Raw genomic sequence first — 17,497 nt, 5'->3', positions numbered from 1 at the left:
GTAAAAAACTTACAAACCTTTCCTTTTGCAGTCCAGCGTTTGTATGGGAAACACATAATTGTGGCAAAGAGAAGAGTCCACCTCAGGCTTGATAATTGGGGGTCTCCCTGACAGTTGGGGTTTGGGGTCCAATTCTTCCTTTTCTTCTTCATCACATAACTGTTCAGGTTTTATCTGCCGCAGTTTTTTATCTTTTAGTTCTTGTGGGCTTTCACACTTGGCATAGTTCCCCAAATTTCGGTTTCTTGGAATGTGCAACATTGAAATAAGTGTTTCCATCTCACAAGTACAGTGCCAGGGGTTGTCATAAAGACGCAGGTAGTTCAGGATAGGTGTATAAATGAACACCTCTTCTGTCAAGATTTTGATCTGGTTGTGCTGCAGTAAAAGAGTGGTAAGTTTATTTAAACCAAAGAAGGCCTCATTCTCTATTTTGGAGATCTCATTCTGTTGCAGATCCAGGCTTTTCAGCTTTTTGAATGCGGAAAACATGTTGTTCTTTAATATACGGATCTTGTTTCTTGCTAATAGCATGTGCAGCAAATCTTGAGGCCAGTCAGGCAGCACATAAACTAGCTTTCTTTCTTGACAGTCTAAGTATTTCTCGTGAAGATACATGTACACTTCGCAAGGGAGGCCTGGTGCGTATCGTTTGACGGGGTTGGAGCCTCTGCGGCCCCCACTAGCCCGGCCATGATTTGCTCGGCTTCTGGAACCCCCAGGGCTTGCTTTGCGGAGCTCAGCGGCTTTACAAAAGAACAGCAGGATTATGATGGTAACCACACGCATCCTGACATCCAGCTGGCCCCAATTACTTGGTGTGACAGATGGAACAATAAAACTATTCCTTTGAAACCCAAGTTTGGGTAATTTTAACTAATGTAGTTCAGGAACAATGAGACCCAGCTGAGGTACGAGTAGTCCCTAGGTTGCAAGAGAAGAAAACATCAGAAGATAAGTTCAGGAGCACTGTGAATGCTGCATTTTTGACAAACAACAGCACCTTGTTACTTATTTTTAGTAAAGGCATTCCAATTAATAAAGGCACATACAGAACAGTGGTGTCGAGGGTCTCTCTTATTTGCCTGGTTTTGTGGCTAAGTGTTTGGGACTTGAGTTTGAATTAAGGCTCTCCTACTTGCTTTGCTGTGGGACCTTAGGTTTGTTATTGAACCTCATCTTCAGCATCTGTAAAACGGGGCAGTATGTAGTATTGTTGTGAGGATGAATTGGACTCGCGAGTATGAGACACTTCACAATGTCTGATCCAGAAATAGTCCACAGTGTTAGGGCATGATGAATCTGAATCTGTAGTTTATCATCACACAGGATTTAAGAAATTAAAGGAATTCTCCTTACAGAATTAAGATGTGCAAATAAGAATAGGCTTCCAATTGCTGTTTTTCTGAGTTTATTTTAACATTTTCATTACTGTCTGTCAATCACCAACTATGTTGAATGGGTTTTGGCAATGCTCAGAGTAAACTGCACTGTCTTTGTCATCTGCTGAAGTTCTTGGCTCAAATGTCACCTCAGTGAAACCTTCTCTGACTGATCTTTTAAAAATTGCACTCCATCCCACTCACCTGTCACTCTACCTGCTTTCTTGTTTCATTTTTTCCATAGTACTTGCCATAATCTGTCACAGTAGATACTTTCCTCCTTTTGTTTAGTGTCAGTCTCTCCCAACTGGGATGGAAACTCCATAAGCACACGAATTTTTGTCTACTCACTGCTGTATTTCCAGTACTTCAGTGTTTCTGGCATATGGCAAATTCTTGATAATTATTTGTTGACTGTTTTAATTACTCTCAGGCAGCCATTATATAAAAACATTTATCTCATAAACCTAATTGTAATATTATTTTGGGAATCTGTTTTTTCCTTAAGTGTTACTGGTGACTTCAAAGATCTACACATTTTGAAGAGTTGTTTTCATTTTTTAAATTGGTTTTGATTTGCATTTATTACTTAGGGCAGAGTCCATTCTTGGCAGAGGAAGAAATGTTCAAAATGTATTTATAATAACATTTCTATTGTTATTAGCATGGGGCTATTTGGTTATGAGTGGCAGATGTGTTTTCTATTCATTGTAGCTGTGGGAATTCAGTCCTGGAGTTCATCTACCTGCTTTATGGGATCCCCTGCATGAAAAATGCCTTTCCCCTTTTTTGCCTCAAGTCTTTCTCTCATTTGCTGGTTTGTATCCGCTGCCCAAGATGCCTCTCCTCTGTCACCTATACTTACTGTCCTTTTACTTACTGTCAGTACAGACCCAGAGTACTAATTGCATAAAACTGCTCACTAGCTATTTGTATACTTGTCTGTTCTTGCCTCCGAGCTCATTAAGTGTCCAGTTGCCTCTGTTCCCAGAATTAATCAAGCACTTGGCCTCTGACTCTCCATTTCTCTATTTGCAATTCATTATAAGTTGTATGTAAACCTAACATAAGAAATAAATATTTTGTTAATCATTATGAATACTGAATTACTTATGATATGCATACTGAAAGAGTGGATGGAAAGTGTGCTGATGTGTGCAATCGACCTTAAAGAGTATAAAAAAAATATGTACTGAGGGGTGTGCTTCGGTCCTTCTGCCTGCTCTGCTCCCTCTGGCTCTAGTGAATTCTCTCACGCGCTTCTGACTATACCCAGTGCATGTATAAACAAAAAAAACAAAGAAGGAAAGAAAGAAAAGAAAACATGCCTCTATATAAAATAAAAATAAAAAAAATACATATAAAAAAAATATGTACTGAGGGATAGAGAGAGGATGTACAAGTGGATAGGTGACAAAGCAAATGCAGTAAGATATAAACTGTAGGACCTAGGTGGTGAATGTATTAATGGTACACTTCCAAGCCAAAGCTAAGTACATGCTGTTTTTTCCAAAAGCAGTCTTTTTCTATCCCCCTCCCTTCTGTAATCCTCAAACAATAATAAACATGTGCATATATTTTAATTTTAAAGCCAAAAGAAATCCTTTTTCTGGGAAAAAGAAATCCTATTACTTAGAACAATTTACTTGCCAAGGTTTTTATTTGTTTCCTAATGAATACATCACATTCAATGTAGGATGGAAAACTTTAAGTTTAAACATTTGCAATATGTTGTTTAGTGATGTGTAACTTGTTTAATTTAGGCCTCTGTAAAAATCTGCAAGAGCTGAATGTCTCTGACTGCTCAACAGTCACAGTGAGTATAAGGAGCTTATTTTACTGTTGTTTATATAGATTCAGATGTGCTATACCAGAGTGCTAATATACAGAGGTTTTGCCAAAATACATGCCTGTGTGTTCATTTATGATTGAATGTGGAAAAGGCAAACTATGTTAAACACTGGCAAGAAATTTTATCCCATTTGTAAAATGTTATTATTAATCTTTTCAATATATACCCAAAGATAGAGTTTTTAGAAAATGGAAACTATTTAATATTTACACAAAAATGAACCATATTTATATTTAAGACCACGTGACTATGAGACAGAATAAGTAGACCCCAGTAGAGACAATAGGCTCACATTAGTGGATTTCATGGCCAACTAAGATGGAAGTGAACATGTAGTCCTGCTTTTTGAACCCTTTCCTCTCCCTCCAATATGTCTTACATTCTGTGAGCTCACAATTCTCTTTCTAAAAAGGCAGATCTGACCACTTTACTACCATTTTCCATCATGTACACACTCATCATCTACACTTGGATAAAGTCAAAGTGCTTCAGAATCACTTACGATACCTTGGACAACTGCTGGGGTCTTGCCTCTTCCTTCCTTTCCAGTCTTAACTTACTGCGATTCTTACCTACACATTCAGCCTCAGAAACACTAGCCACCGTGCTTTCTTTGGCACATGTTTCCCCTTGCTGCTTTGACCTTTGCTCAGGCTATGCTCTTGGAATGTCATTTCCCTTTACCTTCAGCTGCTGCTCTCCTCTTTGTTGGGCTTTAAGGCTTACTCTAGGCACCACCTCCTTAACAAGACACCACTGATTCCCAGCACTCGGTGCCCTGCTGCTCTTGGGGGTTCCTGTGATAAGTAGTTCTAACAACAGTGTTTCTGCTTCCTCCACTAAGGTATGAGGCCTGAAGGTCAGGAGATTTGTCTGTTTTTTTGTTTTTGTGGGAGTCATAGCATATAGCCAGGCCTTGACATAGTACATACTTTAAAACATTTGTTTAAGGGATGAAACTAGATGTAGATATCTGGTAGGTCATGAACAACAATGGTTAGAAAATAGAATTCCATCTTCGGTTGACATATATGTATAAGTCATAATTAACATTACCAAAGTAAGATCAACCTGGAATGAGAGAAAAGGTATGAGTAGAAGATTTAGGACAACTCATGGGGAATGCTAAATTCTAGATGCAGTTAGAGTAGAAGAAACAGCAAGATTTTAAGAAAGAATAACGAGAGAAGTAGGTTGAACAGAGAGAGAGGTATCAAAAGGCAACAGAGTGAAGAGTTTCAAAAGTGACCAAGGTGATCAGATAAGAAAAAACTGAGCAGTGTCTCCTGGATTTGAGAATTAGAGGGTAACTGGTGACTTTTGCTAGAACAGTTCAGTGATATATTGAGACAGAAAACTAATTGTAGTGAAATGTGTAGTGGACGAGAGGCAAGAAAATGAGATATAAGGAATAAGTTGATCTTTTCAGAAAGTGGCTAATGGGGAAGCAGAAGGAACAGAGAGGCAAGGAAAACTGCTTTATGTTTATAGGGCCGGTGAAGACTCATTTGAAGCAAATAATGAAGCAAGTCCCTGAGGAGGAGGAGGAGTGAATAGAATGAAGAGCCCTGGGTCTGCCATGTTCCTCATTAAGCAGCAGATTTAGGATGAAGTCCATACTGCCTGGCACAGGTTGAAAGACTTCATGAATTGGCTCCTCCTTGCTCCTCCCCAGTCTCATCATTATAGTTTTCTTTTAAATTTCTACTGTTTTCTGCAATGTTGAAAGTATATTTACCTTGATATATAAAGATATAAACAGAACTTACAAGTTATAAAATATAGGTGTTATAGGGAATTTAAAGTGAATCAAGTTTCACTTTCTGTCTTCATAGATTATCACTTCTGACATGAGTAAAAAAAATCATATTCTTTATACATTTTTTAAAATTTTATTTTATATATTTTTTACATTATATTACTCAGCAATCAAAAAAGATAAACTCATGAAATTTGCAGCAAACATAGATGGAGCTGGAAGGGATCATGCTCAGCGAAATAAGTCAGAAAGAAAAAGAAAAATACCTGATGGTCTCACTCATAGCAGGAATTTAGAAAACCTAAATAAGGGACCAGGAAAAATACTAATTATCATAAAGTAAAGATCAAAATCAACAAGCAACTATAAACCAGAGACACACTATGCGGCGGGGGGAGAAGGGAGTAGGCTCAAAACAAGCGGGGGTGGTGGGAATTGTATGGGGACTATAACCAAGATGAAAAGATCATATTCTTTAAATCTGGCTAATAGGAAAGTCAAAGCAGTGTTATCTGCACTGAATTTTTGAATATCAAAGTCTTTTCCAATTTGGAGTCTAATGCACAGAACTGATAATTTTATCCACATTTTACTATTTTTTCCCCCTTTGATACATAGAGTGGGAGACAGGTTTACATTTAAGGGGTCGAGTAATACTCATTCAAAAAAACTGATTTGTAAGAAACCTGTTTCACAAATATATTACATTCAGAAAGATTAGAGTGAACCATGAACAAATTGACATCATTCTGTAATGTACTCAGTTTTTACATTTAGTGTTCAAACATTTGGGAATAAAAGCATAAGTTCTTTCAAATACTGAGAATAGGATTTGTCTGGATTTGTTTGTATGTGCAAGCTCCTTCAGACAGGAAAATGAAGAGAAAGGTTTGACTCCTCATCTCAAGGAAAACCAGATTCCTCTCTGATGCATATTGTTCTCTTCTTGGCCTCCATATTTTCATTTTCTCTGTGTCTACCTCACCGATATGCCAACTTTCTATCCTCTTTTATACTTATATGCCAACTTTCTATCCTCTTCTTGCCTCACTTCATTTGCATTTTGCCAGCCTTCAAACAGGTGCATAATCACTTCAATATTTGATTTGGCACCATTAACATTTTGAAGATAGAATTTATATCAAACTGCAATGCCATACATTATGGTTGTTCTCTCCACTCCTGCTAAGAAAACTGTACTGTACTTTTAATGTACTCATGCAAATCCAAACACCACATTTGGGTAGCAGCTTAAATATGGTAGCAAGGGTGTTCATTGAAAATCCCTGCACTAGTCCTCATGTGCACTGGCACATAGAAACTTCCCCATAGCAGAATTATGGAGCTGTACAACTTCACAAGGAAACTTGTGTTCTCTTTGAGGTGTGGGTTGTTGCCCTTGTAAATGAACCAATTCCTATACCCTGTGACAGAAGCTCTGACTTGCAGGATTTTGTTATTTTAATATTCATGGCTCCAGGAAATAGCTAAAAATAGGATGGTAAACATTGCTGCTGCTGCTCTGCTGCAAATAAACCTTTGCCATCATTAATGATGAGGAGGTTAGCCAAACAGACTAAGCAGAATCCTTCCCCAGGCCACATCCCTTAGTCTAGTGACAATTTACATCTCCCTGTAATGGCCTATTCTTTCAGGACTGATGTACCATACGTATTTAAAACTAGATGACCTCTCCCTTTTTCCTGAGGAGACTCAGCACCATTAATCAATAAATAAAAAGTGCTAGGTTTTTAGGGCATTTCATATGTAGTTACTCACACAAGAAGCAGCTCCATTGCAACTAAAACTTGCAACTCATCTGGTCTTACAAATATAATTTAGGCTTGTGCTTAAAACCATTGTTTGTTTTTATGTTTCTCTCTTGTCACAATCAATCACACCATTCTCTTGTACCTTAGTTCCAGCTCTCTGGGGAAAGGTTGCTTGACTTTTTTAGATTATCCCCTACTCTATATCCAACAATGACTTATGTATAATATGTATGTAACCTATATTTTACTTCAAACTATTCTAAGCTTAACACAAATTTGGTGAAATTTTGTTATGCTATTTTAATATATTCAGTAACAGAACCACAGAAACTTATGCATGTCTGTCTGCCTCTATGATCTATAGATTATCTATCTATCTATCTATCTATCTATCTATCTATCTATCTATCTATCTATCTATCTATCTATCTATCTATCTATCTAAACAAACCCACTTTTAAAGAAGTCCATTTGAGCATTTACTGTTTCAGTATTTCAGAATGTTTAAAAATGGACCCATTTTTATTCATATGCCTGAAAAGTCAGGAGTATTTGACACTGGCACTTGAGCTCAAATTTCCTGTCACAAAATTGAAACTACAAGAGTGCAAATTTTAATGACACGCCATTGTGCTTGAATGGGGCTTTATTTCCAAAGGAAGGGAAAGGGAGAGTGTAATGATTAATTTGATTTATGCCAATATTAAAGAACAGGAAGAGACCAGGTCTTGCATATTTTTTTGGGAGCAGGGAGATAGATAAGGCACAGTACACACTACTGACACAATTATCTTCATTTTTATGAGGATGAATCAATGAGATACATCTCTGAGAGCTGTCCTGGAGTCCTGTATCTCAATCTATCTAACACCACTATCACCAACAGGACAATGAGACTCCTGCCAAGGTAACGCTTGTTGTTATTTGTATCACACCGAAAAGAGTTTTGATCTTTTTGGCTCTGGCTTGCTTTAGCATTCCCCAAAGGCAGTACACCGCCACCGTGTCACAGAACATGAGATCTCACCAAGATTATATGAAATTTACAATAAGAATGCTGTGCATTTTATTATTAATTTTAAGTTGTGTACTACACATCTTTTATACCTGTAAAATAGCAAATGCAGACTAGTAGGGTGTACAAATTTATGAATTTATATGCATACTAGTTCATTTATTTATTTTTTTGCATGCATTTCTTTATTTGCTTATTTAAAAGAGGCAAATCAGCCTTCTCCCAAATCCATCAAACTCCAGCCATATTAGAGTTCTAGCTCTCTCACCTTTCTTTCTGTGGTTACTAGAAATTGGGGCAAGAGGGTGAGGAGGAAGAAAGGAATAAACCAAAGTAACAGCACAGCATGCATACTATTTTAAGGAGCTAGTTGTTATATGTTTACCATTATGCCAATAATAAAAGATAAATAAAGAAATAATTTATATTTTCGCAATATTTAGTCTCCCTATTGGGAACACAGAATATTTCTGAAACTTTTTTTTTCAGACATTCTTAAATGTTAAAAATTTTGTTTTACTCTTATGGATAACTGTTGTGCAAGTTATTCCTAGATATTTTTTTATTGCCCCCATGAGAGGTATTCTTTTGATTATATTTTTTCATTGTATTTTCTAAAATGGCTTTTTTTGGACTTGGGTACAAGGTGTAAGTATCTTTTAAAATTTTTCATTTGGATGATTTAATTGATTTCTTTGTTTTTAAAATAAAAAAATGAGTGCTATGAAATTACTTCTATTATATAAGAATTAAGGCAAAGCTTATAAGATTTGGTAAGTATTGTTCTCATTTTCTAAAAAAAAAAAAACTTGTATATTTTACTTCCTCTTTGACCTAGTAACTATTTAGAAAGGAATTTTTTATTCCAAGTTGTTGAACTTTCTTTAATTAAGCTTATTTATTTTTTTTCTAGCTTTGTATACCATGGTCAAAAAATATGGACTGAATTATTTCTACTTTGGAATTTATTTAGAGGTTCTTGGTTGACTAGTTTATATAAATAATTTCAGCCAACTATCCATAAAGAGAATTTCTTTTGGAGAACAAAATTTTTGTGTATATGTATATGTACATGTACATATATGTATATATTATTTATGTGTTGCAGAATAATAGTGCTATATTAGTTGCCTATTTTAATCAAATTCATTTTTATATTCTTTTATAAATAAAATGTAATAAGTAGTATGTTTCATTACAGATTTTACCATTTCTTCATATAAAATACTCTTTATCCTGATTGATGTTTCTTTGCCTTTAAGTCTTTTTTACCTGCTATTAATACAGTCACCTTTGTTTTCTTTCACCAAGTGTTTTATAGAATTAGTTCAGGTGTTCTTGTATTTTTAACCTTTATGTCCCTGTATTTTAAGTTTATCTTTTATATGCAGCACATACTTAACTTTTTAAAAAATTTTACTTTTTGCCTTTTTTAAGAGGGTCATTTAAAAGACCGATAGTACTCATCAAAATTGAGTGTCTCAACATATTTCTACTATTTTATGTTCTTTAATTTTTATGTTCCAACACTATACTCATAGTTTCTGCATTTTGTTATATAAACTATGTTGTTTAATTTTATAATCTGAAAGTATTTGAAATGTATATGAACATTCTGCTTAGTTTCTAATTAGTGGTTCTGTAGGTTTTTTAAAAAACATGTTTTACTTATTTCTTTGGGTGTAGACTTCCACCATGACTGATTTTAATCAATAACATAATATCACTGAATCTGAAGTTGGGAAGAGAGGCTAATAATTGGTTTTCATAGGCTGGTGCAAGCCAGGTCCAGCGACACCACTGTGGTGAACCCATGACCCTTTCAGGAATTGTATAAGTTCTCTATTCATGCAACATAGAACATCACTCAATCCGTTTCTTTAGACATTCCATATTAAGATATATATACATATGAATATATGTGTGCACACATGTGTGTATACATAGAATATATGTGTGAGTATGTATGTGTGGTCTATATATGTGTTTACAGACATGTGTACATATACATGTATATATAAATCCATAAATCTATATGTGAAAATCTGAACTTATAGAGCAAATAATGTGGGAGAAGTATATATCACATTACAATTTTTTTAACTCAAAAAATTTTTTTCCATACTTTGAGATAACCTTTACTCCTAGAAGATTTAAAATAATACTACAGGTATTCATAATTTTAAAGGGCCATTTATTTTACAAATGAAGCTATATCTCTGGTGAGCAACACACAGAGAAGTAGGATACAAATGAGAATTTTGTTTTGCTTTTATTTCTAGTTCTTCTATTGAGAGAACATTTAGGATAGATATTATTTGATAATGATGCTTTTGGTGATATAAAATTGTGCCCCGACTTTCTAATCTATCATTAAAAATAAGCTTGATAATAATTCTCTATTTTTGCTCTGTTTTCCATTGTTTCTAACATGTTTGGGTATGTAAAAGCATTCTTTAAACTGTAAATAACCAGAGAAATGTTGGTTGTTACCACTGCCATTCTCTGTTTGCTGTCTTTAGCGATTCTTTCCAAAGAACTCATTTGCCAGAAGAAATATAATTTGTTTGCCCTTTTTGGCAACACTTACTTGCCAGCTTTTTATATGAATATTTTTTTTTTGTCATTGACTTTATTTTTTTTTTAAATAATAAATTTTATTGTTATATTTCCCATACAATTGCAGCCCCCCCATTCTGACCCCAATCCCTCCCCTCCCGCCCCCGCCCCCCTAAAAGTGTCTCTGGTTCATAGTTTTTTGTTGATTTTGATTTTCACTTTCTTATAGTTATTCATTTTCCTGGTCCCTTATTTAAGTTTTCTAGATTCCTGCTATGAGTGAGACCATCCGGTATTTTTCTTTTTCTTTTTGGCTTATTTTGCTGATATTTTCCCTCACATCTTTGGAGACTTAACCCGCTTTCAAAAGTTGAAAATGAGGGCCCCCTGCAGCTCATGCCTGTTCCAGGACATTTTTTGCTTCTAAATATATCCTGAATTAAATGCTTTCCATTTATTCCAACTGCTACAACCTAGGTGGCACTCTCAGACCTTCACTTGGCACAGCATCCTCATAGTTCAGCCTCAGGTCTCTCCTCCCTTCAATCTGCTGTCTTGTGCTGCAACAGTATTATCCTAGAGCAATGTTAAGGTCTAGATTATCCCTCAACTGTCTGCTAACATCATCTAATCGAAGTCATCTACCTAGGTTTCCCAACAGAAGCCCTTAACTCTGGTCATCTGATTGCTACAAGCTTCTCTTTCTCTATAGGTAGAATGCCTTTCTCTTTCTCTCTGCTAGTCCACAACGCTGTACCATCTATCAGAAGGCACACTCCTCTTCCTGAGTCCTAAAAGCAACATTCATTCACTTATTCACCATGTATTGATCAATTACTATGTGTGAGGTATTATGAGAATATATGGTGAGTAAAGCTTTTAGGATGGCTGCATGGTGTCAACTTATTTTTCATATAGGTGAATTCAACTTGCTTGGAAACTTCTATTGGGAGGCACTTTTATGTTACATTGTCTCACCAGTGCCTATCAGGGTGGACAGAGAGGAAGATCCCAAGGTCTGCCCTGTGAAAAGAGGCCAAATCATGGCATTTAGCTTTTTGACATTATGTGATGCAAATTGCCTGTGAAACTAAGGAGCCCAACACAACTTGAAAGAATCCACAAGCAAATCCTCTCTTTTACAACCTGGGCCTTGTCTTGGTAATTTTTAAGAGAAATTTTCATTTCAATATGTCATTCCAAATTCCTTCCAATAGTAACTCTCTAAAGATGTTAAAGTACTAGCACAAAAAGTCTGAATTTTTTAATGGAAAATAAAACTTGAGAGGAAGGAGAAAAAATTTATCTCTTTAGTTTCTACAGTTATGATTTCTCAAAGATTAAGGTAGCAGTAAATCACAAAGTCCCCCCTCCCTCTCCCAGCCAATAAGACACACTTAATTATCAAATAATTAGGAAAAGATATTCACAGGCAGCAAATACTACCTCAAAGTAGAGTTAGAATTAATTCTACAGTTGTCTATGGGTTGGGAAAATAATGAACTAGATCTTATTCATGTAAGGGAAACATTTCCTTGCCAAATTCAGAATAAAAAGCAGCAATATTACTTAAAAGTTGCCAAGTGCTATTTCACAGTCAACTGATACTTTCCCCATCCCAGCAGTTTTAAGTCTGCACACTGTAAATCCTTAGAAAGGCCCATAGGGCCACTTAAGATGCCTGTGCTTTGCTTTAAAACCAGTGCTTTCCATTAGGTTCCCTTTAAAGAGAGTCATCCTAGATTTTCAGTCCAGGAATCATTAATTATAATGAAAAACCTATTCTGCTAAACTTGAGATTATTAACCTGCGGCCAGCAGATCCCCCAAGGAGAATTGGGATGGAATTCAAGGGTTCCATGGGGGAAAATCTCTATTTTCTACTAAGCTCTTTTTGAAATGCAGATAAAAAAAAAGTCAGAGTAGATTAGCAGTCCCTGGGACTCTTTCACCCATGTAAATCACAAATATTTTCTTATTATAGTTATTACAAATATTTAGAAATATCACTGGCACTCATTACTACTTAAAATTATGATAGTGATTAGACCTACCACTACTTCTTGTTATTTTGTATATTAACAAGGAACATATATTATTATTCTACTTTTTTTGTGTTTTAAAAATATTTAGACAATTATATCCTTCAACATAATTGGCTGCCTTTGTAATCTTAAGCACTTCATGTTATGTAGTAAAAACACTATGCTAACAAAGGGTCCACAGATCCCTTGGTATCTACGATACAAAAAGTTAAGAATGCCTATCTCAGTTTCCCCTTTTTGGTATCTGTTAATTGACCATGGGGACTTAAATGGTACATTAGGCTTGGACTTGATTTGAACCAAATTCATTATTATAGTCAAATAAAGACTGATATAAAGAGCTTAGAAACAGGTTATGAAGAACAGTCTGCAAATGAGTGGGGAACACATGAACGGAATAACAGCTACATCAGAGCCTATCCATCTAGCTGAGTTGAAACAGGTTACATATGGCATTACCACCAAATGAGGGTATAGATGAAATGTGAGGTACCCAAAACTCTTGTAATTGGTTGTATGTGCCACTTTTGTTAGATGAATATCCATTTCATTAAAATAAAGTAGTACGTATTTCATAAGAATCATTAATATGCTACTATTAGAGGATGTAGTAGTAATAATTATATATACATTTTATACATTTAAATTTTCTACCATATCTCTGCTGATTTTAATCATCAAAAATCACCCTCAATATAATGCTATTACATCTGTGTTCTCTTCTGTCACATTTCTTAGAGGAAAGAGCTGATAGGATTACATCCAAGTTACAGATAAGAAAACTGAGGTGTGGGAAAACTGGAGGTCCCACAGTTGGTCAGAATTAAAAAAAAATAAAGAAAATGTTATAATCTACACTTGAAAGATGCAGAAACAATCTCTGAGATGTTAAGGAAGTTGCATTAAGGGTCAGAGTTGGGAGTGGAATAGAATTTGGTCAGACTCCAAAGCCTTTTTTTTTCCACATTGTGTTGTGCTGTTTGCTTCAGAACTCCTTTACCCCAAATTGAAAGCTAAAGGACTGTCAGGAAGCATCAAAACAGGAAAGGAAAGAGCATAAAAGACTATGGTGACAGTTCAGAAGTGTCTTGGTAGTGGAAATTTTATGGGGATTACACCTGAGAGGAGAATAAACAATGATGTAAAAATATGTAAATTAAAAATAAAAAATAAAGGACTGTCAGACACAACAGCACCCCTTTCTGCCCCCAGAAATTATAAAATTCTACTTAAGTCAACTGAATCACAAGAGTACACTCTAGGGACAGGGAGAGAAAGCTTTTCCAAAACTCTGACATAGTTCTTAATTCAAGGGTCCCAGGAGAGGGGACTAGTCTTTGAGGTGTTAGGGATGCTGCTTTCTCCTTCATGGCTCTGCCCACCCAGCCACTGCAGAATCCAGAACACTTCCCTCTCTGTTCTGCTGAATCTCACAGACACAGCCTTACCAGAGGGAAATGTGTATTTTAAAACAAATAATTCACTACAGACTGGGACTCATAAAAAAAAGGGGGGGAGGTTTCAAATTTTAGGAATAAATCTGATTAGTGGTCACCCTTTGCATAACATTTTTCATTTATGTGGAGGTAAGCTTCATTAGTCATTTGTGGGCTTTTGAGAGACACAGAGGCATTTTCTTCCCACTTCTTGTTGTTTTTGCTTTCTAATTTGCTGTTAAACTGTTGCAGATCACAAACCAAAAGCTGGCAGTGGTGGAAGTTCTTGCACTTGAAAAACAAACAAACAAACACACACCAAACTGAGGAGTGTGTACTCAAACTGGGAGCCCTTGTTTGGTAGACTGCCTCGTCCTAATTACCCTCTTTTTTCCCCCTGGAAATGCTCATTTTGGTCATTGTGGTAATGCCATATATACTTTGTTTTAAGTCAACGGGATGGATAGCCTCTGATGTAGTTTTTATTCCCCACTCATTTGCATACTGTTCTTAGCCCATTTTAAATTCTCTTGATATATTAGTCTTTATAAAATGAAACTGTTGCTTACAAAATCATGCACATCTAAGTCTATTTTTTTCAAAGCATTTGTTTATGATGTTTATTTTAAGAGCCTATGTTCAATTTCACCTCCTTTTGCGTCAAATCCTTACTCTTTGTAACAGTTAACTGCCATTTAAATGTTTACAATGGTTTTGTTCTTCTAGACATGTCGCACATTAATTGGGGGCTCCGGGTTAAAACTTAACTGCAAGAATGCAAACTCTTTACTTTGGTTTCAAACACAAACTAACTCCCAGACCATATGAATACACAAAGCTTTATCCCCTACCCCCAATCAGCTTTCTTAAAAATCTAGGCAAAGCTTTAATTATTTTCATTTGAAATGCCACTCTGTGTTATCTGATATATTGCTTTAATCTTAAGAGAAAGAAAATTAACAAGTTCAACTGGTGAATATCTGCAAGATTGAGTTCCAGCTTTACTTCTCTTTGTCAGAAAGATTTGAGAAAACAACTAAAGTATAATCAATTTTCTTCCCCTTTTCTCTTGCCCTGTCTTTTCAGGCACTTCTGCAACTTACAGAATCTTAGTTTGGCTTATTGCAAAAAGTTCACAGACAAAGGTTTACAGTACCTGAATTTAGCGAATGGATGCCACAAGCTCATCTATCTGGACCTTTCTGGCTGCACCCAGGTTTGTCTTCCAGTCTCTCCTTCCTGCAGCAGGCAAGGAAGTCCTCCGGAAAACTGGCTACATCCAGTCCTCATGTTATACTAACGCTGTGCACGAACCGCAGCACACACATTTCAGAGGTTTTAAATTACATGGCCACAGCTGTTTAAGTTTTCCCCAGGATTGCTACTATAGGCTCTTGGCCTCCTTCCACTGCAGTGTCACATCCACAAACACGCAGAGCCCATTGGATGATGAAACCGACCACTTCTGTGTAGAGACTCTGAGCACAATTATAATACCAGAGTCCAAATCTTGAAAACTTTAGAATTGCTACCAAGATACAAACAAAGGAAAACCTTTCTGGAGGGAGAATTTGCCAGGAACTTCTTAAAAAGCCAATTAACTCCCACATGGATTTTCAAAGAGTAAACAGTATTGGGTAAAATGCTACAACTGGTAAATGTAAGGAAACAACAACAAAGATTTTAATTTTAAAAATTGCGCTCTATTTTTGGGCTAAATAACATGAAGATTTGGGATAATCATGAGGAAATATTTAAGTTTGAGGGAACAAGATTGAGGAAAAGAAGGTAGAGATATGGAGGACAGGGCACAGCACTTTGGAAATAGTTACTGATTCACTGATAGTTTCTTTAGTACTGCTTTGGTAGATTTAAGTTGTAATTATTTTAACTTCCTTTGTTTCACCTCTCTGAGTATTTTACTGAGCATGTTCCTCATTCAATGAGAGTATACGTAATAGCACAGATGAGAACTGCTGAATTACTTATAGTTACCATTTATTTAGTTACTAAATGCCAGGCATCTTGTTGAGTGCTTTATAATGATCCAACTTACTCCTCATCCCAAAACTTATGGTGTGTATTTATTATGCCCAATTAGTGACAGAGTGCAGGGTTGTGCTCTGGTGAAAGAACATGGTACTAGTTCAGTTATAAGCATTTGTTGCTAGACACATGGGTATGTAGTTTGCCCTGGAGGGAATACAGGTGCAGCATGGGTTTCCTCCAACAAACAGAATTCTTACTTAGCCACCTCCACTTAGCCACATGGTTTCCTGGTGTACTGGGCAGTGAAGATGATGTAGTAGAAGGAGGGGAAGATTGTACGCCAGGGCTAAATGTCTAGAATTTACATTTGTTTATAATGTACTGATATGTAGCTTGCCAAACATCAATATTTATCATTTACTCTATGATCAAGATGGCCTAGTATTCCCTCCATCTTGACTAATCTTAGACAACCTTTTTCCTGATCTCCCTCCATTTATAGCACTTACTTTAGAAAGCTTCCAACTGTATCCTCTTTCCCTGATCCCTTTGACATGTAAATATCTTTAAAATTTTTTTATTAATTTGAAGTTATGTTTATTAATGTTGACTTAAAACACTGTATATGTGACAGGGGTATAGGTTCACACCTATGCCAAAGAGGACAACCTCGAACAGGGAGAGGTTATAGGTAAATTGTTGAACAGGGTTTTCACTTAGACACATGAATAATTTCCTTTCTGACCTAACTAAAGGTTGTTTATGTTGGATTTCTGTCCCTGAAACTGAAAGAAACTAACTAGTACAACCCTATTACAGTACAACTGGTGAGGGTATGATTCCTACCTAGCTTTTTTTTTTTTAAGATTTATTTATTTATACAAGAACCGGGGTACAGGCCAAATGTGCGGGAGGGTGAGAGGATTCACCAGAGACAGAGTGGGGAACAGAACAGGCAGACTGACGAAATACACTGCTGAGGGGAGCAGCCGGCAAGACAGGAGAGGTCTGCTGTGCCACGTGGGATTCTCGCCAGCTGGCTGGGATAGAACCGGCACTGCAGAGGTTGTGACAGCTTCACAGTGCAGTGCTCAAACGCCTGCGCCACCAGGGAGGCCCCTACCTAGCTTTTACTTGGGGTAACAAAGAATACTGGTAAGGCTTTATGGAGAATCTTACTCAGAAAAAAAACATTAAGATCCAGTGAGAAAATTGTAAAGGTTTTTCATAACTGTTCATATGCTTGTATTTTACCATGTACCTAAATTTGTTTCTTTGAGCATTCTTGTGACTGACCACAGAGCAGTCCTTAGCATCACCAAGGCCAGATTAAATCTGCTTTCCACTTTGCTAACACACAGTGGGACCCAGTGATCAAAGGTACTTCCCATTTGGGATGGTAAGAATTTTTGTCAAAGTATAATACACATACAGAAAAACGTACAAAGTGCCATGAGTATTTAAGTATGTGTGTTTTGGTGAACACTGCATGTATTTGTGTTGAGACTATACATAGTCTCAACTATACATAGGTGTCAAATAGCTGGGTCAGCTATGTGTATGTTTGACTTTTATTGGTAGCTTTCCAAATTGGTTGAGTCAATCCTAATGATATTGTTATTATTTAAAAACTCATAGATACAATTTCTGTGGAAAAGTTAGAGCTCCCCCATATTTACTCCTTACATT

The 17,497-nt window shown here is 36.2% G+C and overlaps 2 protein-coding genes across 5 annotated transcripts in view; one reads left to right on the top strand and one right to left on the bottom strand.

The window, feature by feature from the left end:
- The window catches only part of LRRC17 (leucine rich repeat containing 17), a 37,149-nt gene extending 21,861 nt beyond the window's left edge, over window positions 1–15,288 (bottom strand). For both annotated transcript variants that reach the window (XR_008550806.1, XM_037511095.2), the window contains exons 1-2: window positions 14,976–15,288; window positions 18–924 (exon numbers count right to left, since the gene is read on the bottom strand). Coding sequence is in view for 1 of the 2 variants with exons in the window: in XM_037511095.2 (XP_037366992.1) it covers window positions 18–789 (772 nt within the window). In the remaining variant the exon portion in view is untranslated. The remainder of the gene's footprint in view (window positions 1–17; window positions 925–14,975) is intronic.
- The window catches only part of FBXL13 (F-box and leucine rich repeat protein 13), a 141,057-nt gene that overhangs the window by 68,959 nt on the left and 54,601 nt on the right, over window positions 1–17,497 (top strand). For all 3 annotated transcript variants that reach the window (XM_054692510.1, XM_054692511.1, XM_037511106.2), the window contains 3 exons: window positions 3,146–3,198; window positions 7,572–7,672; window positions 14,906–15,035. In XM_054692510.1, coding sequence (XP_054548485.1) covers window positions 3,146–3,198; window positions 7,572–7,672; window positions 14,906–15,035 — 284 coding nt within the window. The remainder of the gene's footprint in view (window positions 1–3,145; window positions 3,199–7,571; window positions 7,673–14,905; window positions 15,036–17,497) is intronic.

The sequence above is a fragment of the Talpa occidentalis genome, unplaced genomic scaffold (assembly GCF_014898055.3).
Source record: "Talpa occidentalis isolate TD23 unplaced genomic scaffold, MPIMG_talOcc4v2.1, whole genome shotgun sequence".
In the NCBI taxonomy this organism is placed as follows: Eukaryota; Metazoa; Chordata; class Mammalia; order Eulipotyphla; family Talpidae; genus Talpa; species Talpa occidentalis.
This window is presented reverse-complemented; position numbering and strand designations above follow the sequence as displayed.